Here is a 25,517-nt window from a genome sequence, read left to right as displayed (position 1 = left end):
AGTTGATATCTACATCTCTATGTCTATATCAATGTTTGTTTATATCTGTTAATATCTACATCTCTGTGTCTAAATCAATGTTTATATTTGTGTTGATATGTACATCTCTGTGTATATCTTAAGTTTATTTCTATACCTACATCTTGTCTGCAGATATAGATAACAGAAAATAATATTTATTTTATATGGATATAGATATGATAGGGGCAGTTCAACATAGTGGAAGAAAGAGCCCTGGATTTGGAGCCAGAGCCACTGGGTTCAAAACCTGCTGCTGTCACAGCCTATGTGACCGTATGCACATTATTTAACTTCCCTGGACCTCACTTTACTAACCAATATATTTAATTTTTTTATATTTATTTTTATTATATATATGTATATATATATCATATATACATATTTACTAACCTATAATTTGTGTGAGGGGGAGGGAGATTGTTCTCCCAAAGTTTCTTCCAGCTCTAGATTTATGATTCTATAATTCTAATTTGAGAGGGAGGGAGAGAGGGAGAGACAGAGACAGAGACAGAGAAAGAACTAACCAGCTAAGGGAATAGGAAAGGCCTGGCATCTAATGAGTGGCCCTCAGTAACTGCTTATTGACTGAATAACTATAGGAGGGGCCACTCTAGAGACGCCTTGAAGGAAGCTCAGGTCTCCAGGAGGCAGAAGAGGGGAGACAGTGCATTCCTGGCATGTGGGATGGTCAGTGCTGGGGCTTGGACTGAATTCGGGACAGAGCTGGGGGCTCTTTGGCTGATATAAACAGTATATGAAGGGGAAGTAGTGGGAAATACCTGTACGCTCACCACACTTCCCCGGCGGCTGCTGTTCTGACTTTCCGAGACAGTTTGGTTGCTGTAGCATAAGGCATCGAATGCTAGGATCCCTCCGACACAGTCCCCTATCAGGCAGACCTGAGAACAGAGAGAAGCCCCAGTCCAAGCATCAGATTTGCTCCCTGGGGCCTATGGAGCCCTCAAACAGGTGAGTTTGAGAAATGAATGTGGAGAAAAGGCCCATCTCCCACCTCTAGCCAATAGAAATCACCCTGGGACAGCCCAGAGGAAGGAATTTTTCCTCCCTGCTCATGAGGGATTCTTTCCCTGCTCCAACTCACCCTCCCCTCCCCTCTCTCTCACCTGCCCATTGAAGGTCATGCCATCCTGAGACTTGAGGAATTCATTGTAGGCGTGATTAGCCCGCTGAATCACCATGGCAACTGCCTCCTGGTACTGGGGTGACGAGGTTGCCAGCAGGGGCAGGGCTGCAAGTGGGATGTGGTCCTGGCTGTTGGAGAGGCAGCCTTCGTCATAGCTGTAGGGGCTTAGGCTGGAAGGCGAGAGAGGATGTGGGCCACAAGTTAGGATTCATTTGTGACTTGTTAAAAAAAAAAGTTTATTGATGCCTTATGGTTTGATATTATTCATTTCTGGAAATAACACATAAACATATACACACACAGAGTGGCCTCTTGGAATTTATAACCAAGAATAATTAAGGAAATATATAAGGATAAATTAATAAATAAGGCCTAATTAAGCACCTGACATCATGACTGCATGTGACAGTGCACAGCACATTCCACCTTAGTAGTCTCCCACTTCTTGGCTAAGAGGCGTGAGGTATGTTTCATTATCTGCTTGCCAGGACCGTTACTGGCTTTTCAATTGCTCACGGTTCAAGCTTCCTTGTACTGATCTTGGTAGCGGTCACTGCAGCCCTCACCGCTCTGGCTATTTCTGTTGCTCCAATACGTTGGTAGGCATTTTCCCGGGTTTCTCCAAATCTCTCTTATTCATAATTTCTTATTATATAACAACATTCTATTCCATTCATTGGTGACATTCACCAATCTCCGAGTACTCACTTTGCTCACAATTCTTTACTACCATAAAAAGTACTACTATGAATATTCTGGTAGACAGAAGCCTTCATTTTTTGTCTTCGCCCTCTCTCGGGTATAATGGGATCCCTGGGCCAAAGGGTTGGGAGAGCTTCATCACTTTTCTCACATCATTCCAAAGGGACCTGGGATTGATTCTTATAACCTGAATCCTTAAGATGTCAGCAGGACCAACCATCTATGGGCCACTAAATTTGCCAGCCAACAGGAAGCCTGCCCAGCCCTCTACCCAGGCTGAGAAGTTGCTTGATCAATGTCTATGCTATTTCTTTAGACTGTCATTTTTCCAGATTTGAGGATATCTGTCTATCAAGGACTGAACAGAAATTTTATTCATGTGAATCTCAGCTCCTACTGGGACCCAACTTCTCTTTTAGGTCAAAGGAAACATTTCTGAAAGATTTTATTCCAGTGTGCAGGAGAGAGAAAAGAAAAAAAAGGTGGGGGGCAGGGGTAGATAAATTCTTCCTAACGAGTAAAGTTGCCCAGCATTGAATGTGATGCCTTGGGAGGTAGTGAGTTACCACTGTACTCAAAAGATTTAGAGCTGGAAGAGACTTCAGATGTCACATAGTTTAATCCCATCGAGCCCTGGCTTTTTTTTTTTCCTTTAGAGAGGAGGATACTAAGGGCCATAGAGAAGTGATGTGCCCAAGGTCACGTAGATAGTAAGGAACAGAGTTAGGACTTGAACCCAGGTCCTTTGATTCTAAACAAAGTTTTCCACTGTCCTACTGTCCTCTATCCCTACCCTAGGCCTAGAAGAGGCGTCCAAGGAGTCAGAAGAGACTGCTCCTTTTTAGGTAGGGTTTGGACAAAGTTGCCTCTGAAGTTCGGTGGCTCTAAGCAGATGAAGGTCATTCCCCAATTATCTTGTCTTCCATCCCTAGCGTAGACTTCTAACAGGACCAGGTCTAGAACGCTTTCCAATGGGACAGAGGGATTTCCCTGGTAGGTTTCTGGCTCATTCAAGGCTTCAGGTGAAACTGCTCTAATCTGACCCGCAGAATAAGGACCAGTAGGACCCATTCCTGGGGAGATCGCCAAGCCCTTCTGCGCTCTGAAAGTACACAGGCCAATTAGCTCGTGAGATGGGTTAAGGGTGATGGCCGCCCCATCTCCGCCTCTAATGCAATGGGAGAGCGTAGATGACCTCTCCATGCTCGTTTTCTCATTATCAACTGAAGGGGTGTCAGCCACTAACGGCCCTTCCAGCTCTAAATTTGTGGTCCCCTCACTTTACAGAAGAGGAAACTGAGGACCAGAGAGTCAAAATAGTTTGCCTGAAGACACATGGGAAATAAGTGGCAGAACTGGGATTCAGTAAAATGGCGTTTTGGCAACTCCAAGGTCAGCCCGCTAAGTGCAGGGCTTTTCCCACTCGGCTCACCACCTCCATCGTCTTCATTATCCCAGGCTGGGGAGCTGATTAGGAACTCAGTCTTAGCAGTCTTAACCCTAACAGTCTTAGGGTTAACAAGACCCTAAGCTATGAACTTCTGTACAGATTCAAATTTGGGGTCTTCTCAGAACCCAGGAGAGGCTTTTTCTTGTGAGAAAGCTAGAAACACTTATGGCCTTCCCCAATTCAGATTCTAGGGCAGGTAGGTGGAGCAATGGAGAGAGCGCCAGGCCTGGAGTCAAGAAGACCTGAGTTCAAATCCAACCTTAGACACTTCCTAGCTGTGTGACCCTGGGCAAGTCACTTCACCCTGTTTGCCTCAGTTTTTTCATCTGTAAAATGAGCTGGAGAAGGAAATGGCAAATTACTCTAGTATCCTTGCCAAGAAAACCTCATAGAGGGTCATGAACTAAACAAAAGAGTTCAGCTTCTGCTCTGAGAAAAGGGCTTGGGTTGCCACTCACTTGGAGACGAGGGAAAAAGCTTCAGAGCAGATAGGTGGGCAGGGCACCAGCTTGATGGTGATACGGCCGAGGGCAGCAGGGTAGTGCACGCGCATGACTGTGTCAAAAGCTGTGGCGATGGTGTTGACATCGCCCTGTTTCGAGCTCTGGTCACCAGCCCCTGTGTCCAGGATGTTTCCACCATGTAGCACCAGCAGCAAGACGTGAATCTTAGAGGGCTGCACCAGCGGAGGGCTAGCCTCATCCTAGGACAGGGAGGGAAGGGGACACGTTCTGTCATTGCACAGGCAAAGGTCAGTCCATAAGCCTAGCTAGGCACTAAAGGGAGGTGTTAAGGTTAAAGTTCTCCTCATTTCAGGCAGTTCACCGATTAAGAGTGGATACCAGCATCCTATGTATCATTAGTAAAATTGAAGATCATCAGAGCTAATAAGTTGCTATTATCCTTCCAGTTACTGTATATATCCTGTGATAACTTAGTGGCAAATATATTTCATTCCCTGAGTGGAAAGTATGCTCCTTGAGAGCAGGACCTGCTTCACTTTTGTCTCTGTAACATGCCTGGCATATCAGAGGTGATGGAGAAATGCTTATTAAGCTGATTCACGCACAGAAGGGACCCTTGCTGATCACCTACAGTGATGGGGAACAGATTCAGTCAAAGGGCCGCACTTGAGGACCTAGAAGGCTACAGTTTGGATTCCATCAAAGGGCCCCACTTGAGGACCTAGAGGGCCACATGTGGCCTCGAGGCTGCAGGTTCCCCACCCCTGAAGCATTTTATAGAGGAGAAAATGGAGACCCACTAAGTGACCTTCCTAAGGTAGAAAGATGGAAAGGGGATGGCTTTTGAGGTACAGAAGCAAGACCCCCGATCTGGGGGGGAGATCCCATACAAAGAATGAAGGAGCCAACTTTGAGTCTTCATACCCCAGGAAAGAACAGAGGCTCCTGGGCACATCCCTCTCCTGCCCACAGTGCATTTACAAAGCATTTATGAAAAAGCAGTCCTTGCCTTCAAGGGGCTTACATTTTAATAGGGGAGACAACAGGTAAAGAACTATGTTCATGTAAGATATATAAAGAATAGATGGAAAATAATTTACACTGCTGGTGACATAGATTTATACCTGGAAGGGACCCTGGAGGCCATCAAATCCAACCCCCTTATTCTACAGATGGGGAAACTGAGGCCCAGAGAGTTTACTTAGGCTAGTGACTCAACCAGGGTCACAAAGCTAGCAATGTATCTGAGGAGGGATTTGAACCCAGGCTTTCCCGACTCCAGTGTCCTTTCCATTTCATGCTCTGCTTTTGCTTCTTCCCTCTTCAGGATTTTCCCTTCTACAGGGGCAGGGGAGGAAATCTCAGTGAGCAAAATCCTGGCTCCCAGAGGATTCCTCGAGTGAGTGGGATAGGCTGAACCAGCATCCCTGAATCTCAGAGCAGGAAGGGACCTCAGAGGTTACCTCATCCAACAGGTCCTTAGACCATCCTTGACAAGTGGCCATTCAGCCTGGGCTCGGTGACATCCGGGGGGGGAAGCTGTCTCTACAGCCCATCTGAGTTTTGTTGATGCCTCTCACCCTTAGAAGTCTAAATTCGAACTCGCTCCAACGCCCAGCCCCAGCCCCATCAGTGGCTCCTGACTCTGCCCTCGAAGAAGAACAAGGCAAGTCCCTTTTCCACTGGATGTGCCAGCTTGCTCACCTCTGCCCTAAGCCTTCTCTCTTCTAGGATAAACATCCCTCTAATAATAACGCCAGCTGACATTTACTCAGAGAGCACTCACAGATTTCCAAATTGCTTCACATACATTAGCTCACCGGAGCCTCCCAACAATTCAATTTGGTATCACGAGTGTTTATGAAGGCTCTGGCCATGTGGCAGGCACCATGCTAGGCCCTGGGACTGCAGAGACAGAACAGGGAAGCTGCCATTCCAGGTTTTATTATGCCCATTTTACAGATAACAAAACAGAGGCTTACGAAAGTTCAGCGGTTTGGCCCTGTGTCATTCAGTCAGCCAGTATCAGGGGTGGTAGTCAAGCCCAGATCTCCTGATTTCAATTCAGCACTGTCACCACATTAATGTGTTCTGACACTGGCCTTGGGCAAGTGGCTTTGACCTTAGCTTCCTCATCCAGAAGACTCTGGAGTTGGGCTTTTGCATCTGCTGCTCTGTCTTCAACTCCACTGAACAAGATGGCCCTCTTTCTAAACTCACCACCAGGCTGCTAACTGAAGCCTTGAACGACACCACTCACCTCCCTCAGTCTCTCCTCCCTCATGACAGGAGGCCGGGAAGGTGGAGGACGGGACTCCTCCCAGTGCCTTCCTGTACAGTGGGCCCACCCCACTTTGCACCTGCTGCTCTGCCTGAATTCAGCTCCATGCAGCAAGACCCTCGGTAGCCCCACCCCCGCTTTCCTGCCTCCTGATTTGTGCTAGATAGTAAGCTCCCTGAGGGCAAGGACTTTCTTCTTCTTATATATATATCCCCAGCACATAGGACAGCACCCTGCACTTAGTAGGCTCTTAATAAATGTTTGTTGGATACAGTATTGGAGAAGGTCCTGAGATTCCATCTAGTTCTAAATCTATAAACCCAAGTCCGACTTATTTGACATCCATGAGACCAGGCCCCCATGTCACACTGGCCTTTGTGTACAGTGCAGGCGGGAGTATACATGTATATGTATATGTGAGTGTATACATATACATACATACACACACAAACAGAGAGAAAGAGAGAGAGAGAGAGGGAGAGGGAGAGGGAGAGGGAGAGGGAGAGGGAGAGGGAGAGAGGGAGAGAGAGAGAGAGAGAGAGAGAGAGAGAGAGAGAGAGAGAGAGAGGAGAGAGAGAGAGAGAAAGAGAGAGAGAGAGAGAGAGTGTGAGTCAGGAACAAACTTTGTTGACCACTCCAATGGATGCTACACAAAACTCTATATACTGTGAACCTGCAAGTGAAGGACAGAGGCCAGGGATAGGCCTGCTTTATCTCTAGCCTAGGCCTAAATCAACTCAACTGATACCAATCAACTGATCAATCAGTAAGCATTTAGTAAGCACCTCCTATGCACCCAGCCCTGGGGAATAGACATACAAAGAAGAAACAGTTTCTGCCTCCAAGGAGCTTACACTCTACTGGGGGAGATCACATACACATATAAAAATATCCAAAATAAACAGTCTGTGCGGAGGAGGTAGGCTTCCAAAGATGTGAACAGGTTTGAGGGGAAAGGGGAGGAAGCCGGCTTCTGGGAAGAGGAAACAGAGGTGCCGATGCAGGAATGAATAAGGGAACCAAGGTGATGGGGCGCAGTGGACAAAGGGGTGCAGACTATTGACTACGGGTGAACTCGGATAGAGAGGAGCCTTGAAGAGCAGGCAGAAAAGTTTGGACTGAAAGGCCATAGGGAGATAGGAGGAATAATGATAGAGAATTTTAGGAATACTAGAATATGGACTGAAGCGGGGAGAGGATGGAAGCAGAGAGCCTCCGGGAGGGGTCCCCCTCAAGACTCCATTCTGTTTAGTGCAGTCCAACTTTCAGCATCTACTTATTGAGTATCTTCTGGGCATACAGCAAGAGCTTAGCCCAACTTCTAGGGCTGTATCCCAAACAGATCATACAAATGGGAAAAGGATCCAAAAATATTCATAGCAGCTCTTTTTGTGGTGGCAAAGAATTGGAAATTGAGGGAATGCCCATCATTTGGGGAATGGCTGAGCAAGTTGTGGTATATGAATGTCATGGAATTGTGCTATAAGAAATGATGCGCAGGCTGACTTCAGAAAAACCTGGAAAGACTTGTCTGGTCTGATGCTGAGTGAAGTGAGCAGAACCAAGAGAACATTGTACACAATAACAGCCATGTTGTGCAATGACTAACTTTGATAGACTTAGCCCTTCTCAGCAATGCAATGATCTAAGACATCTCCAAAGGCTTCATGATGGAAAATGCTATCTACATCCAAAGAAAGAACTATGGAGTTTGAATGAAGATCGAAGCATACTAGTTGCTATTTTTTTTCTTCTGTTGAGTTTTGTTTCCTCTTTCTGGTGGTTCCTCCTATTGGTTCTAATTTTTCCTTACAACATCACTAAAGTGAAAATATGTTTAATAGGAATGTATATGGATAGCCTATATCAGATTGTGTGCCGTCTTGGGGAGGGAGGAAGGAAAGGAGGGGAAGAAAAATTTAAAACTCAAAAGTTTATGGAAATGATTGTTGATAAAGCAAAATAAATTAATAAAAACAAATAAATAAATAAAAGAGAAATCTGAAAAAAAAAAAGAAAGAAAGAAAGAGCTTAGCTCGGAGATACGATTGGGTCTACCAGAGTCGGCCTGGAGGCAGACACTGAGCCCTTGCCTGAGACCACAGGGTTAGGACATCCCAAATTTGAATTAGCTGTGTATAGGCTACATCCACTGAGTAAAATATAAGCCCCTGGAGGGCAAGGATTCTTTTCTTTGTCTTTATCCCCAGAACCTAGGACAGTGCTGGCATACAGCAGGTACTCAATAAATGGTTACTGAAACAGGATCACAGATCTGGAGTGGGAAGGGACTTCAGAGACCATCAAGTTGAACCGCTTCATTTTACAGATGAGGAAACTGAGGCACAGAGAGGTTAAAAGGTCACAGAGGTAATAAACATCAGAGATGGGATTTGAGCCCAGGCCCCTTTACTCCAGAGCCAGTCTTAACACTTTGCCTTCCATCTGAATTGAAATGAATGAATGAATAGACAGATAACTAATGAAATACAACAATCTATGAAAGTACACGGTCAGCCTACAAAGAACCTGAACGACCTAACACCGGCGCATGGGCACCAATATGTCTGAGTAGGCAGGACACTCAAGGGAACGTTCCCACGGCTACTTAAAACACACAGAGGAATTCTGAAATGTTGTGGAAAACTGGAAGATGTCACCAATGTGTAAGACCTTGGAAACCAGATGACAACCAAGCCACCAACCTGAGCCATCATTTCACATTTATAGATCAGCTCAAAGGTATCGCTGGGAAACTTGCTTCTCTGCAAGATGGGGTGGCAAACCCGTGCCCTGCCTCGGCTGAGACAGAGGGATCATGGGAACATTGATTTTAGAGCCCAAAGGGATCTTGGAAGCCAGCTGGCATAATGACCCTTTCATTTTACAGTTAGGGAAACTGAGGCCCAGACATGTCAAAGGATTATAGAATCATATCACAGGAGATTTTAGGATCATAAATTTAGAGAGACAAGGGGCCTTAGAGATCATGTAGTCCAAGAGCTCTTAAAGGGGGGAGGGAGAGGGGGTGCTGCTGTGCCTGGAATCATAGAGACCTGAGTCAAATCCAACCCCAGACACTTACTACCTGTGTGACCCTGGGCGAGTCATTTAGCCTTTGTTTGCCTCAGATTCCCCATCTGTAAAATGGAGATAATAAAAGTACCTACCTTCCAGGGTTGTTGTGAGAATCAAAAGAGATATCTGTAAAGCATTTAGCACAATGCCTGGCACATAGTAGGTGCTTAATAAATGCTTGTTTCCTTCTGTGAATTTGTTTTTTTAAAATGTATTTTGATTTTGGTATTTCAATGTCATCAGTTTCCTTTGTAATCCTACGCATTTTATTTTATGCATTTAGAGACATTGCTCAGAGAAGGGGTCTGGGACAAGAAAAGATTAAGAACTCTTGATGAATAACTCCCTTATTTCGCAGATGAGGAGACAAAAGCCTAGTGACATCACAGGATTCTTGGATCACAGACAAAGAGAGAGAAGGAACCTTAGAGATGATTTTTACAGATGAGGAAACTGAGGCCTGAGGAGGTACAGGGATTTCTCCCAGGTCACACAGCTGATAAGTGGCAGTGCAGGGATTTGAACTCAGATCACTTGACTCAAAGTTCAGAAATTTTTCAAGGGCACAGTTAGTCATATACCCTAAGAAAAACTTTAGCAAAGACATCCCCGTCCTCTGGTTCTTGCACTATACTTTCTTGACAAATCCCCCTGCTGGTTCGCTGGAGTGCATGTGTCCATGCCTTACGGACCTGCCAAGTTTGCAAAGGCAGCTTCTTCCTGCTCCAATCATAACCTGAGTTTTACCCAGGAAGGCCCCCACCTGGGAGGCAAGGCCCCGGTGGGAAAGAAGCCAACATGAAGGTACGCTCTTGACCTTGATGGGTCAAGGGGCTCGCTTGCTTAGGGTGCTTCCAATAAAGCATCTTCAGCATGCTTAAGACACCTCCAATAAAGCCTTTTCACAGTTTGCCCAGACTGTGTGTGTGTATTTTCCTTTGCAAAGTCAGCAGGGGGCCGATGGAAGTAGGGAGTCTGGGGGTTATTGCAAGTCCAAAAAGAGATCTGACGTTGGGTATGTCACCTGTCCACACCCAGCATATGTGCAAAAACAGATAAACAAGCAAAACCCCCCAAAAATGGATGCTAGGGGACGAAGTTACAAACCCAGAGTCAGCTGTGGAGCAACTTGAGGGTCGGGGCTGTCATATGGGAAGCAAGACTGGGTCTATTCTGCTTAGCCGAGGGGGCAGAACTGGCAGCAATGGGTAGAAGTTGTACAGGTAGATTTAGGATCCACAGAAAGCAATAGGCTAGGGACAAGCATTTATTAAACACCTACTATGTGCCAGCCTCACAACATTGCTGGATGCTCACAACTCCGTGATGTAGGTGCTATAGGTCTCTATTTTACAGGTGAGGAAACCAAGGCAGAGGTGAAGTGACTTGCCCAGTGTCACACGGCTTAGTAAGTTGTCTGAGGCTGGATTTGAGCCTGGGTCTTCCTGACCCCAGACCCAGTCTTCTATCCACTGTGTGGAGAGCTGCCTAGCTGCCTTGAAAGAAAAAACTTGCTAAAAACAAGACCAGTTGCAAATACGGGTTTGGATGGCTTTGCATGCTTGGCGACTTACTACCTATGTGGTTTGGGGGAGTTCCTCCACCTCTCTGGGCCCGGGTTTCCTCATCTGTACATTGAGTGGGTTGGTCCTGATGGCCAGAGGCCCCTTCCAGGTCTTCAGCCATGAGCCTACGACTGCCCATCCCTGGTGGCCTTCAAGATGGGGCTTGGGGTCGTCGTCCAGGTGCAGGGCAGCCCCTGAGGTCCCCTCCAGCTCCGGAGGCCCCGTGGCGCATCCCCAGTGGGGAGGACGCAGCCTTCAGCCCCACCACCCCCACCTCCAGAGGCTCACCTCGGCAAGGTTCAGTTGCTCCTCATTGCTGGCTTCCGAATATTCATTGGCTGTTGGCTCAGTGTACAGATTGTCTGCAACACAAAACCAGCCCCCAGTGTGACCAGAGGATGCTGGGAGACTCTGGGTGTATGTGTGTGTCGGGGCAGGGAGCCGGGCCCCAAAGCTCCTGCCCCTCCCGAGCCCCCCTCCACCCTCGGCAACTTTATTCCCAGGGTGGCAGAGCCATCAACGGCCCAGTCATACCAAGGACTGCCGGACTTGTAACCTCACGCAACTCTGTCCATGGGGGAGCGGTGAGCACAGGCGCTGGAACAAAAACAGAAAGAGAGAGAAAGAGATATGAGAGAGAGGGAGGGAGAGAGACAGAGAGAGAGAGAGAGAACAAGGGGAGAGAGAGAGAGAGAAGGTGAAAGGGAGAGAGACAGAGAGAGAGAGAACAAAGGGGGAGAGAGAGAGACAGAAGGAGGAAGAGAGAGAGAGGAGAGAGGAGAGAGGGAGAGGGAGGGAGGGAGAGACAGAGACAGAGACAGAGAAAGAGAGAGAGAGAGAGAGAGAGAGAGAGAGAGAGCCTGACTTCCACCCATCTCCCTGTCACTGACCAAGCTGAAGGCAGAGGGCACAGCTGCTCATTACCATCTGATTCAGGGGTTTCGATCTTGTCCATAAGGTCATCTGAGCTCCATTTAGTGATTTCCTTGGGGAATGGCTCCTCATTGTCAGACAGGTCCTCTGGAGGGGAAAAAAGAGAGAGAGAGAAGGGGGACAGGTGCATTTATGTCTCACCCAGATCTGCTGGGTCACAACAGAGGTGGTCTGGATGTGAACCTAGGTGAACATCAGTCCATACACAGAGGACTCTTCTTCGGAACAAAAGAAACCCTTTTAGCTCAGCACATGAGCATGAATTTAGGGGAGGGAGGTGATAAGCATTTATATAGCACCTACTGTGCACCAGGCACTGTGCTAAAGTGCTTTACAATTATTATCTCATTTGACCCTCACATCTGATCCTTATCCACTACAACTCGCCACCTGGCCATTGGTGAGAGTGTTTTCTTCCATTCAGACACTGGTAACTGGGCTCTATTGAATCTTATTCTAGTCCTTCATGAGAAATGATTGCTAAGGAGGACCTGAGTTCAAACGTGGCCTCAGACCAGATACTTGACACTTACTAGCCGTGTGACCCTGGGCAAGTCACTTAACCCCAATTGCCTCACCCCCTCCAAAAAAGCCAACCCCCCCCCCAAGAAAACAAAACAAAAAAACTTTGTTTTGGGGCAGCTAGGCAGCGCTGTGGATAGAGCACTGTTTCTGGAGTAAGGAGGACCTGAGTTCAAATGTGGCCTCAGATACTTGACACTTACTTAGCTGTGTGACCCTGAGTAAGTCACTTAACCTCAACTGCCTCGCCAAAAACAAAAACAAACCAAAAAAAAAGTAGAAATTCTCTTTTGTTCTTAGGTCACCTTCACATCTAAGTCTATCCTTTCCCTGCACAGAAGGGAAGGTGACAAACACCTTAAGTCTTAGGTCCACAGGCTCACAGCGGGTCGATGTGGAGCTGCCAGGGACCTCAAAGGCCATCCTGTCCGTCCTCAACCTCTTCTCCAAAGCCCAGAGGCTGGGATTCAAATCCAGGTCCTTTGACCCCCAGGTCCTGCCCCTTTGCAACTATCTCTCCAGTGATCCTTTACTCCAGTGTGAATCAATGGAAACTGCTCTCTTAGCAGATGTTTGTAAGATAATGAACAACCAGATCAATCGATCAATCAGCAAGCGTTTATGGAATGCCCACAGCTAGGTGGCTCAGTGAGAGCACTGGGACTAGAATCAGGAAGACTCATCGTCCTGAGTTCAAATCCAGCCTCAGACACTTCCTAGCTGGGTGACCCTGGGCAAGTCACTTCACCCTGCCTGCCTCAGTTTCCTCATCTGTCAAATGAGCTGGAGAAGGAAATGGCAAATCACTCCAGTGTCTTCACCAAGAAAACCCCAAATGGGGTCATGAAGAGTTGGGCACAACTGAAAAAAGGACCAAATAAATACAAAATGCCAAGCGCTGTGCTCCAGAGCGTGAGGATCCAAAGACAAAGAATGAAACAGTTCTTGCCCTCAAGGAGCTTATGTTCTTGAAGAGGAGACAGCACTAACATACAGATGTGTCTAAGAAAAAATATGAATAATGGCATTTATGCAGCATTTTAAGTTTATAAAAACACCATAATAATAAAAACAACATTTCTATAAAGCCACGTGCCAGGCATTGTCCTAAGTGTTTACAATTATTATCTCATTTGATCCTTACAACAGCCTTGGGAGATAGGTGCTGTTATTATCCCCATTTTACAGTTGAGGAAACTGAGGCAGGTGGTGGCTAAGTGACTTGCTCTAGGTCACACAGCTATTAAGTATCTGAAGCTGGATTTGAATTCAGGTCTTCTTGACTCAGGGCCCAGAGCTCTGTCCACTGTGTTTCATTTATTCTAATGCTCTGCTCTGTGATTAGGCACCAATCTGCCATAAAGTTTTATTTAATTTAACGTTAGCCTATTTCCAAGCCATTTCTGTGTTGGAGAGAGAAATGTCCAAACTAGCGTAATCCCCCACGTGCCCTCTGACGTGCCTTGTTTCAGCAAACATGTAGAGGAATCTTGAACAAGGAATCTTGAACAAAAAGGTCTAAAAATAGAGCCTGGGTTAACCAAATCTCCCAAAATGAGCAGTCAGCAGCCACATCTCTATCTCCCTCCTCCCTCACAGTCTCAGAGGAATCTGCGGGGTTCCTCCCACAGATCCTGTATCCAAATGGAACAGGAGGCATTTTGAGTTCAGAGGGAAGTAGGGTTGGCCCTGGATTACTACTTCCTGGGAGTCAGAAAAGGGGATTGTCCTTAAGGGAAGGATGGCGATGGCCACCCGGGGTTGGGGAAGGCAGTGTAGTTTCTGGCTATCAACCTTAATCCATTCCTCTGATGAAAGGCTCCCTTCCCTTGGGTCCTGATCTATCCCCATTACCTTTCCAAGGGGCTTTTCCCAGGGGTCCGTAAAAGGTTTTGGAGAGAAATATTATTTCTTAATATTTCTAGAGAAACTAAAGCAGATTATGTCCCACCCAGATCTGCTGGGTCACGGCAGAGGTGACAAAAACAGATTTTTAATATGCTTCCCTACAGGTGTGTGTGTATGTGTATATATATGTAGATATACATATATACACACACATATACCTATATACATACATACATATATAAACACACACACACACACATATGATGCCAAGTAATTCAGGAGGACACTAGCAGCCAGGATGAGATCAAGAGATGCTTTGTGTACAAAGTGGAGTTCACTGAGCTTGGGTTCGAAGGAAACTGGGTATCCTGAGAGATGGGGAGAGAACTCTAGTGAGGCAGTAAACACTGATGAAGCACTAGGCACTGTGTGATAGAGACACAAAAAGAGCTAAAGGGGCAGCTAGGTGGCGCAGTGGATGGAGCACCGGCCCTGGAGTCAGTAGAACCTGAGTTCAAATCTGGCTTCAGACACGTAACACTTACTAGCTGTGTGATCCTGGGCAAGTCACTTAACCCATTGCCTAGCCAAAAAAAAAAAAAAAAAAAGAAGCTAAAAGACAGCCCCTGCCCACAAGGGGCTCCCACTCTAACAGAGCATGACGAGCAGTCCTTGTAAGGAAATAACCAAGAGACAAAACATTGTTCATGAGGAACAGTAAGGTGGGCTGTTTGGTGGGATTGTAGGGTTTGCTAAGGTGGTGCAATGGGTAGAGTGCTGGAGTCAGGAAGACCTGAGTTTGAATCTAGCCTCAGATACTTCTTAGTTACATGACCCTACTTAAGCAAGTCACTTAAGCATTCTCTGCCTCAGTTTCCTCAACTGTATAACAGGGGATAGTAAGATAATAACATCACCTACCTCTCGGGATTGTTGTGAAAATCAAATGAGATATATCTGTAGAGAGCAAATGCTTAAAGCACTGTATCAAGGCTAGTTATTATTACTACTATTATTAATAAGGTTGGAAAGATAGGTCAGAGTCAGATTGGGAATGACTTTAAATACTACTAGTATCAAGGAATTACTAGAGATTCTTGAATAATAATAGCTAGCATTTATAACGGGCTGCTAGGCGGTAGAGTGGATAGAGTGCCAGGCCTGGAGTCAGGAAGACCTGAGTTCAAATCTAGCCTCAGACACTTCCTAACTGGGTGACCCTGGGTAAGTCGCTTCACCCTATTTGCCTCAGTTTCCTCATCTATAAAATGTGCTGGAGAAGGAAATGGCAAACCACTCCAGTATCTTTGCCAAGAAAATTCCAAAGTGGGGTCACAAAGAGTTGGACACAACTGAAATGACTTCAGAAGAAGCATTTATAATATGGCATTGTCAGGTCTGTAGAGCGCCATTGACAGATATTGTCCCATCTGATGCCCACAAGAGCCCTGGGAGGAGAGGCGTTCTTATTATCCCCACGATGGTTACTGGTCTTCCAGACTCCATCCACTGCCCCCCCTTGGCAGGCCCTATAGCACATGGCTGAATTGCTGTTCCTCAGGGTGATGGCTGAGTGGAGGGGGCCAGGCCAGGAGGCCACAGTCATACAGCCTTGTCATCATTGGGGGGCAAAGGATGAATTCCCTGAAGTGGTCACAAGCATGCAAATTCACACCACTCCAAGTTACCATTATGCAACGACATTGTTACAATCCTGTAGAATTTAGTAACACTTCCAGCCCAGTGGAAATAAGCTGTATGAGTTGCTTCCTTAGACCTAGCTGTAATCCAGGTGAGAGGCCCGATTTGAGATAGGATTCCCAGCAGATGCCAATACGCCTATCAGGACTTTCCAACAGACCTTCTCAAGGAGGAGGGGTCCTGGGCCTCCAGCTTCAGCAGACGATTTCTCTGCAGTGCTCAGAGAAAGAGCCAAAGTTGGCAAAGGGGGAGGCAGAGGCAGGATAGGGAGAAGAGGGGGTTAAATTCCCCTTCTAATCTGTTCCTTGTTCTGCTTCAGATGGGAGTGCTCAAGTTAACAGAGCTAAGCTCTGGTCCCCAGGCCTCAGGAGCCCAAGTCACTCCACCTAAACGTGCTTGGGTAAAGGCCATTTGCTTAAAATTAAGCAAGAGTCCTGAAATGAAATACCTCAGGCAGTGTGGGGTGGTGTGAGCGTGTGGCTCTCCAGGCCTGAGACATGGGGCACGCCATCCTATTCCCGTCCAAGATGAGGGGGCTGGGCTACATGAGTACTAAAAGCCCTCCTGGCTCCCACATTCATGATGTTCCTTCCTCTCTATTTACCTGGAGACTCTGCTAGTGCAGGCCCTCAACACCCTTCACCTTGACTGGTATGATGGCCTCCCAATTGGTCTCCTTGCCTCGAGTCTTGGCTGCCAAAGTCACCACCCTAAAGCACAGACCTGACTGAGTCACTCTCAAGAAACTCCAGTGGTATCACACCTATCAGATTGGCTAACATGGCAAAACAGGAAAACGATAAATGTTGGAGAAGATGTGGGAAAACTGGAACACTAATGCATTGCTGGTGGAGTTGTGAACTGATCCAACCATTTTGGAGAGCAATTTGGAACTACGCCCAAAGGGCTATAAAAATGTGCATACCCTTTGACCCAGCAATAGCACTTCTAGGGCTGTATCCCAAAGAGATTATAGCAGTGGCAAAGAATTGGAAATTAAGGGGATGCCCATCAATTGGAGAATGGCTGAACAAGTATATGAATGAAATGGAATACTACTGTGCTATAAGAAATGATGAGCAGGGGGCAGCTAGGTGGCACAGTGGATAGAGCACTGGCCCTGGATTCAGGAGGACCTGAGTTCAAATCCAGCCTCAGACACTTAACACTTACTAGCTGTGTCCCACGGCCTAGCCAAAAAAAAAGAAAAAGAAAGAAAGAAAGAAAGAAATGATGCACAGGCTGACTTCAGAAAAGCCTGGAAAGACTTGTATGGACTGATGCTGAGTGAAGTGAGCAGAACCAAGAGAACATTGTACACAATAACAGCCACATTGTGCGATGACTAACGTTGACAGACTTTAGCCCTTCTCAGCAATGCAAGGATATAAGATATCGCCAAAGGCCTCCTAATGGAAAATGCTATCCACGTCCAAAGAAAGAACTATGGAGTTTGAATGCAGATCGAAGCATACTATCTGCTATTTTTTCTTCTGCTTTATTTTGTTTCCTCTTTCTTGTGGTTCCTCCTATTGGTTCTAATTCTTCCTTACAACATCACTAATGTGAAAATATGTTTAATAGGAATGTATAGGTAAAGCCTATATCAGATTACCTGCCATTTTGGGGAGGGAGGAGAGAAAAGAGGGGAAGAAAAATTAAAAACTCAAAGGCTTATGGAAGTGACTGTTGACAAATCAAAATAAATTAATAATTTAAAAAAAAAAAGGAAACTCCAGTGGCTCCCTATTACCTCTGGGATCAATACCTGTGTTGGGTGTTTAAAAACTCTTCCCATCCTACCTATCAAGACTTATTATGTATTACTTCCATTGATGCACAAAACTGATCTGTAGAATCAGAGAATTGGAGAGTGGGAAGGGATAGATCTCAGTCTAACCCTTAACACCAAAAGGAATCCCTACTCTATCATGGAGTCAGCTAGATGGCTAGATCACTAGGCCTGGAGTTAAAAAGACCCGAGTTCAAATCTGGCCTCAGATTCTTCCTAGCTGTGTGACTCTGGACAAGTCACTTAACTCTGTTTGCCTCAGTTTCCTCATCTGTGAAATGAGCTGGGGAAAGAAATGGCAAACTACTCCAGTATCTTTGCTAAGAAAACCCCAAATGAGGAACAAGAACACTAGATGTCTGACAAGTGGTCAACTAGACTTATTGTCTGGAGCAGAAGAAACTGATCTATGGGCTGTTTCCTGAGTCTGATGCGCCATCTCCCACCTCTGAGCCTTTGCCCAGGTGGTCCCTTAGGTGTGGAATGCTCCCTGCTCCTCACCTCGGTCTCTTGGTAGCTGAGTAGGGCCTGTTTGGCCAAGGCCACGCAGGAGGACTGAGCACAGCATTTTTTCCCAGAACTACTTAGCACTGAGCAGCAGCACACACTAAGAAGTGTGCATCTTGTTACCCTGCCTTAGAGGGTAAGCTCCCTGAGGGCAGAGGCTGTCTGTTGCTTTATCTCTGTATCCCCTAAGCACTTCATGGGGAATCCTTTATTGAATCTAATTATTAATTATTAATATTATTAATAATTAATTATTATTATATTCCTGGATTCTAGGCTCCAACCTCCTGCTCCTGATTGAGCCCCAAGGCCACAACTCCAAAGGCCCAGATAGGTTTAGCAAGAAGAAAACCCAGGGGGCAGCTAGGTGGCGCAGTGGACAGAGCTCTGGCCCTGGATTCAGGAGGGCCTGAGTTCAGATCCGGCCTCAGACACATAACACTTACTAGCTGTGCGACCCTGGGCAAGTCACTTAACCCCATTGCCTAACCAAAAAAAGAAAAACAAAAAAAGAAGAAAACCCAGGAGCCAGAGAGACTGACATGCTGCTGAACCCCCTTTGCCCAGCCTTAGGTGGGACCAGGGCAAGGTTGGCCGGGTAAGGTCCCAAGGCTCTTTGGCAACATCTGAGGGAGCAGGAAATACACTCACATTCATTTGCTGGTAACAAACTTTGGCTCTCAGGCTCAAGGCTACAAAAATGGGCCCATTACTACCATGGGTGGGGCAGAGAGGCGTTTATGTTTGCTGCCTCATTCATTCTTGGGAGCGGCTACCCATGATGCGCCTGCCAGTGCCCGGGTAATGATTTCTGTCATCTTTCCTCCTCCAGGGCCACTTTAAGCCTGGGGCCTTTGACCAGAGGATTTTTGCTCCTACTGTGACCCCACCCAAGAATGATACTAGGCGGTCAAGGGCCAGAGATTTACTTGACCAAGGCCGCCCAGTAGGACCGGGAGCATGGGTCATCATTTAGTTCTGAGCAATGGGATCCACTTGGGAAGGGTGGGTTCCGGAAGTCGGCCCCTCGGTCTCCTCAGCCTTGCCAATCTGGCCCATGCACAACTGCCACTATTGCCTTCTTATCTGGGTGGTTACTCACATCCTGATTCAGGGAGGGCCTTCCCGGAGGGACACAGGGCTGAGATTCAAAGCCGCCAGGGCCTTGGGTATAAAGCTCCCGGCGTTCAGCACAGTGCATGGTACAGAGCAGGCACTCACTGCTTATTGACTGATTGATTCTGCCGGAACCAGGCTTAAGACTGGACATTCCTCATGGTCAACAGAATGTAAGGTGCCAGAGGGCAGGGGGCTGTTTCATTTGTAGGTGCCCCCATACCTATAACAGTGCCCAGCACATAGTAGGCACTTAGCAAATGTATGCTGACTCACCGGCAGCGTGGTGGCACAGTGGTCATAGCATTGGGTCTGGCGTCGGGAAGTTTTTTGCTTGTTTCAGTTGTGTCCCACTCTTCTGGATCCCACTTGGGTTTTCTTGGCAAAGATACTGAAGTGGTTTGCCATTCCTGCTCCAGCTCATTTGACAGATGAAGAAACTGAGGCAAGCAGGGTGAAGTGACTTGCCCAGGGTCACCCCGCTAGTGAGTGTCTGAGGCCAGATTTGAAGTCAAGAAGATGAGTCTTCCTGACTCTAGGAAGTCAGGAAGACCTGAGTTCAAATCTAGCCTTAGATAATTATTAATTGCTGTCTTCCTTACCTTCCTCATCTGTAAAATGGAGAGTAATAGAAGCTCCTACTTCCCAGAACTGTTGTGAAGATAAAACAAGCTAACTTTAAAGTGCTTCACAAATCTCAAAACATGCTATAAAATGCTAGCTATTATTATTAATAATTGATGGGCTTTACTTCTTGCTAGTGAAACAACAAAGTCTTTCCCCTTTCCTCTAGAGCAGGGCTCTTCACCTTTTCGGTATCACGGACCCCTTGGGCGGGATGGCCAGGTGTATGGACCTCACTTCATAATTGAGCTTAAAAAATCACAATCGAAGGAAATACTGAATTTTAAGATGTTCTTGTTTTCCCCATACACATTCAGGGACCATCTGAAATCTATCCATAGAGTCTCTGTGGGGAGGAGGACAGCCCCTGGGGACCCAGGTTAAGAATCCCTATAAGAGAAAACGCGTGGATTAGTCTTAATTATTTTTCACCGATTCTCAGAGTCAGAGGAAGGGACCTAAGCCATCAGAAGCCATCTAACCCAACCAGAATGTGAACATGACCCTCAGAACGGTCAGCCAGGCTCTGCCAGCCGGTGCTGGGCAATGAGGGACCCTGCCCCCCACCTTTGAATTAAGGAATTGGTTTTTGGGTACCTTTCAATTATTCATTGCAAGGTGAGGGAGACCAAGTCAACCAAGACTGACCCCTCCCTCTTCCACATGACAGCCCTTGAAATCCTTGAAGGCAGATGTCCAGGCAGGCTGGAAGTGTTCCGTTCTCCAGGCTAACCACCTCCAGTTCTTTATTTGATCTTTGATCGGGGACTACTTCTAGCTCTTCACTCATCCTGTTCCCTGCCAGCCCACGGCCCACTCCACGAGAGTCTTTGATCTGCCCTTCTGTTCTTTTCACTCTCATTCCATTCTAGGTTGCCCTGAGGCTACTGGGCAGTTGTCCCATTGTCCCATATCCCACCCCCGCCCTTCATCAAATGAGAAGCTCCTAGACTCAAATGATTATTTGTGAGTTTCCCCCAGCACTTCCTAGGCGAACTGTCTGTCAGATGCTTAATAAATGACTCTTGTACATGGCTGACACGGAAATATATTTTGCACAATTTTGCATATCTAACTGATGTCATATTGCTTGTCTTCTCAATGGGTGGAGGAGGGGCTGGAGGGAAGGAATGCAAAAATCTTTTTAAAAAGGAATGTTAAAAATAAAATAAATAATGTGTTTTAAAAATTAAATGTTATTGAATAAATGCATCAGGGGCAAAGAAATGGAGAAGAGAGGCTTGTGTTAGGCCTGCAATGAAACTAGGCTAATAAATTATTGAGGTGCTGAGCTGAGAAGTTAGAAAGGACGGCTGCACCTTGTGAGTTAGGAATAAATGCACTGAATTCATGCTGCTGGAAAATGGGGATTATGTCATTCTTTTTTTTTCCCCCCCTACTAGGCAATGGGATTAAGTGACTTGTCCAGGGTCACTCAGCTAGAGTCAAGTGTCTGAGGCTGGATTTGAACTCAGGCCCTCCTGACTCCAAGGCCAGAGATCTATCTACTGCACCACCTAGCTGCCCCCAGATTACGTCATTCTTACTACTTGTATCCCCACGTGCCTGGTATAATGCTTGGCACACAGTAGGTGCTTAATAAATATCTGACTGATTTTTGTGGAAGTACAGGACCAAGGGGGAAAAAGATGTACCTCCTGATTATGGAATGGCTAAATAAATATGACTGTTCTGTAGGAAATGACGAATATGATAAATACAGAGGAGAGTAGGAAGATTCATATGAACTGATGCAGAAGGAAGTGAGCAGAACCACGAAAACATGATAATCACAAGGTAAATAGAAAGCATAACGGAAATAAAACAATGAAAACTGAATGCTGCAAAACTGTAATGAAGCACCAGGCCGCCCAACTGCCAATAACTGGTCTTACTGGAACACATTTAGAGTAGTGGGCTCGGTTCTGGGGGCCACAGTTCGGGAAGGAAACTGTTAAGCTGGAGTGGCTCCAGAAGGAGGCCAGCAGGATGGTGAATGGCCTTGAGTCCATGCCAGCAGGATCAGTTAACAGAACTGGGCTGGGTTAGGCAGGAGAAGAGAAGATTCAGGATGAGAAAGGATAGCTCTGGAAAGGATTGGAAAAGCTGTCCCATGGAAGACAGACTAATGGACTTGTTCTGCTGGGCCCCCCCAGGCAGGACCAGAAGCAGGACGCAACAGCTCCAGGGGCAGAAGCAGGCTTGACGCAAACACACACTTCCTAACGATCAGAGCTGTCCCAAAGGGGCGTGGGTTGTCCCAAGGGCAGACAGCTCCCCCTCATGGGGAAATCTTCAAGAGGCCAGATGATTATTCTTGAGGCATGGGTTATACTAGATGGCTTGAGGTCCCTAGTGACTGTCTAACTTACAGGTATTTAAAGCACCTTCCAGCTCTGACTATGAATAATTGAGAACTACATGGAAAAAAAAAACCAATTGATTCCTTAATTAGAGATGCCACCAGAACTGAAGCCGGAGAAGCCTGGGGTCAAAGAGGTCCCTTGCTAAGCTCTCTCACAGGTGTCTGGGATGCTAATAAAGTCATTAGTGAGGACACTCTGGATTGGGAACAGAGAGGATCTGGTTCCAATAAATCTGATAAGCAGAGGCAGAGGCAGTGGGAACGGTGGCCCCTGCTGACCTCTTCAGCCGGTTCTGACAATGTGGCGAGGGCCCTGGCAAACGTCATGTCAGCACGGGAGTTAGTACCAGGCTTGTGGCGGTGCCCGAACAGAAGCGCAGCCTGCAGCTGGAGGGGCCCGAGAGGATCCCGGCTGGGATTTAAAATCCAGCACTCCTCTGCTTGCAATTTCAGGCCTTTTACCAGCTGGCTCCAGCCTATCCTCCCGGTCCCATTGCCAACCGGCCCTGCCTCGCGCACTCTGAGTTCCAGGCAGATGGGTTTGTCGTTTGGGAGTACTGAACATCCTTCTCTGGCCTCCATGCCTTCCCGGAGGCTGCCTAAGCCTCGCCTCCTTCCCTAATCCTTTGTTGCTGCTCAGTTGTTCCAGTTGCTTCTGACTCTTTGTGCCCCCGTTTGGAGTTTTCTCGGCAAAGATACCGAAGTGGTTTGCCACTTCCTTCTCCAGCTCATCTGACAGATGAGGAAACTGAGGCAAGCAGGATTAAGTGACTTGTCCAGGGTCACACAGCTAGCAAGTGTCTGTCACCTAATCCTCGTCAACCTTCAAAGCCCAGCTCTGGGGCCAACTTACACAGGAGGCATTTCTGGATCTCCTCCCCTTGGTGTTCTACCCACCCCACGCTGAAGTCACTAGTTACTCTGCATACATTTTATATATGTGTTTCCTCCCATCAGACTGGCAGCTCCCTGAGGGCAGGAAATGTTTAATTTTTGCCTTTGTATCCTCAGGATTGAGCACACAGGGAGGCTCCACAATAAATTCCTGTTCAATTGAACTGCTAAACAGTTTGGCTTCTTTCCGATGCCTCCATACTAATATAGTGGCCCCCCCCCCATTCCCTTCTCATTTTTTAGATTTTTCTAAGTGTGCACACAGTCTTTTCTGACAGTGTGTAAGCTTCCACAGGGAGGGGAAGTGATTCACACTTGCCTCTATCCCCAGCACCCAGCACACGGTGCTTGGCACATAAAACATGCTTCATGATAAAGGTTTGCTGATTGACTTTTAGAGTGCAAGGTTTCCAAAACGCTTACTTCACAACAGCCTCCTGAGGTATGTGATAGGATTATAGAGGATCACAGACTCAGAGCTGAAGAGGACCATAGGAATCATTTTGCAGATGAGAAAACTGAGGCCCAGGGAAGAGAAGTAACTTGCCCAGGGTCACACAACTAGCAAGATTTGGAACGGGGATCTGAACCCGGGTTGGCATGCAAGGGGCGGAATGGATGGAGTACCAGACCTTGAGTCAAGAAGATCTGAGTTCAAATTCCACCTCAGATACTTTCTAGCTGTGTGACCCTGGGCAAATCACTTCGCCTTGTTTGCCTCAGTTTCCTCATGTGTAAAAATGAGCTGGAGAAGGAAACGGCAAACCACTCCAGTATCTTGGCCAAGAAAACCCCAAATGGAGTCACGAAGAGTCAGACACGACTGAAACAGGTCAACAACAACACCTGGAGATAACATAGCCCCTGCTTCCCAGGATCAAATGTTTATGAAGCGCTGGTTCAGTGCCTGGCGCACAGCAGACCCTTCCCTTTGTTCCCGTTTCCCATTATGCCCTTCCTCATTGGAGGTGGATGACCGCCCCCCAGCCTTTACAGCAGCCTCACTCCCCAGAGTGCTTTCGTTTGGGTCTCAGGTTTCCTATCGATTCGAGTGAAATCTAGCACCAAGATTTATGGCAGCACAGGACCAGGATTTGCCCTCCGGGCCACGGGTCTCCACTTTCTGTTTGGCCCTTAGCTCCTGGGGGGATGGGGTTGTTCTCTGTTCCCTCTCCAGCGCCAGGCCCCTCTTAAAGAGTTCTGACATTACATTCTTCCCTCCTGGAATAAAAGGTCAGGGGTGGTGGCAGGAAGGAGCTGCTGTCTCCTCCTCTAAGACGGGGGGACACAGCCCTGTGACCCGACTGGCTCATCTTGGATGTGGACACCAGAGCTGACCGGGGGCCTGACAGGGTCTGTGGAGGTGGAAATGTTGGTCCGCCCCTCCTCCTTTTCCCTCGACAAGAATTGGCCAGCACTAGCTGTGACTCTTAGGCAGCTCACTTCTCTTTCTGAGCCTCAGTTTCCTTCTCCGTAAGATGGGAATAACAATACTTAGCACAGTGCCTAGCATACTGTTGTTCAGCTGTGTCTGACTCTTTGTGATCCCATTTGGGGAGTGGTTTGCTATTTCCTTCTCCAGCTCATATGACAGATGAAGAAACTAAGGCCAACAGGGTTAAGTGACTCGCCCAGGGTCATACAGTTAGTAAGCATCTGAGGCTGGATATGAACTCAGGTCCTTCTGACTCCAGGCCCAGCACTCCATCACTGCACTAACCAGCTGCCCATTAAGCGTGCTATCCTCTAGCCAACCTGGTTTTTTTGGTGTCCATCACACAAGACATCTCATCTCTTACCACTATGCAGAGGCTGTCTTTCACACCTGGACTGCACTCCCTGTGCCTCTTAAATCCACACCATCCTCTTAAAGCTCAGTGTAAGGACTGCTTTCTACTGGCCTTTCTCACAGAGATGCCTTGTGTTTACTTTCACTATATTTTGTATCCACCATTTATATGTATATGTTTTCCCCAACATGATTTAAAGTCCTTCAAGGCAAGGATGAGTTCATTTTTTTATCTTGAGCACCTTTCCCAGCACCTGGCATACAGTAGGTGCTTAATAGGTGCTTGTTGAATGAGTGAAATCTACCCCCTGCCCTTGAATCAGGCCAGCTTTTCCCAGAGCCTAGATCTCCCCGCTGCTTATGCTCCGCCCCTCTGCTCTGTCCCATGATGTTTTGGCCCTCCCCCAGCATGCCCAGAGGACACGTACCATGAGCATCGAAGAACTCGTCATCTGAGCTGTCATCTGAGTCCCTGGCTATGCTCTGCATTCTCCACTCCGAGATGCTTTGGCAAGAAGGGCTCCCTGGAAGGAAAAACCTCAGACTTATCACCGAGTCTCAGCACTGAGAAGGGTTGTGTACCTGCCACAGGGAGAGGTATCATGGGGCCAGCGACTTCTCTCTCAGGGAAGAGGGCTCCTCCTTGGGAGGCTGGAGGTTAGACGTCTGGACTTGATGAACAAGAGTGCCCTCAGAGGCCGGGGCACATTACTAAGGAAAG

General features: G+C 47.1%; 1 protein-coding gene across 5 annotated transcripts in view; it reads right to left on the bottom strand.

Annotated features, from left to right (window-relative positions):
* PITPNM2 (phosphatidylinositol transfer protein membrane associated 2) overlaps nt 1-25,517 on the bottom strand; it is a 256,108-nt gene that overhangs the window by 30,628 nt on the left and 199,963 nt on the right. For all 5 annotated transcript variants that reach the window (XM_027853474.1, XM_027853476.1, XM_027853475.1 and 2 more), the window contains 7 exons: nt 25,225-25,320; nt 11,630-11,725; nt 11,240-11,302; nt 10,994-11,067; nt 3,776-4,020; nt 1,146-1,335; nt 801-920 (listed from right to left, as the gene is read on the bottom strand). In XM_027853474.1, the coding sequence (XP_027709275.1) occupies nt 801-920; nt 1,146-1,335; nt 3,776-4,020; nt 10,994-11,067; nt 11,240-11,302; nt 11,630-11,725; nt 25,225-25,320 (884 nt within the window). The remainder of the gene's footprint in view (nt 1-800; nt 921-1,145; nt 1,336-3,775; nt 4,021-10,993; nt 11,068-11,239; nt 11,303-11,629; nt 11,726-25,224; nt 25,321-25,517) is intronic.

The sequence above is a fragment of the Vombatus ursinus genome, unplaced genomic scaffold (assembly GCF_900497805.2).
Source record: "Vombatus ursinus unplaced genomic scaffold, bare-nosed wombat genome assembly UNPS02009994.1, whole genome shotgun sequence".
In the NCBI taxonomy this organism is placed as follows: Eukaryota; Metazoa; Chordata; class Mammalia; order Diprotodontia; family Vombatidae; genus Vombatus; species Vombatus ursinus.
Note: the sequence above shows the minus strand (reverse complement) of the source record. Positions and strands in the feature narration are given on the sequence as shown.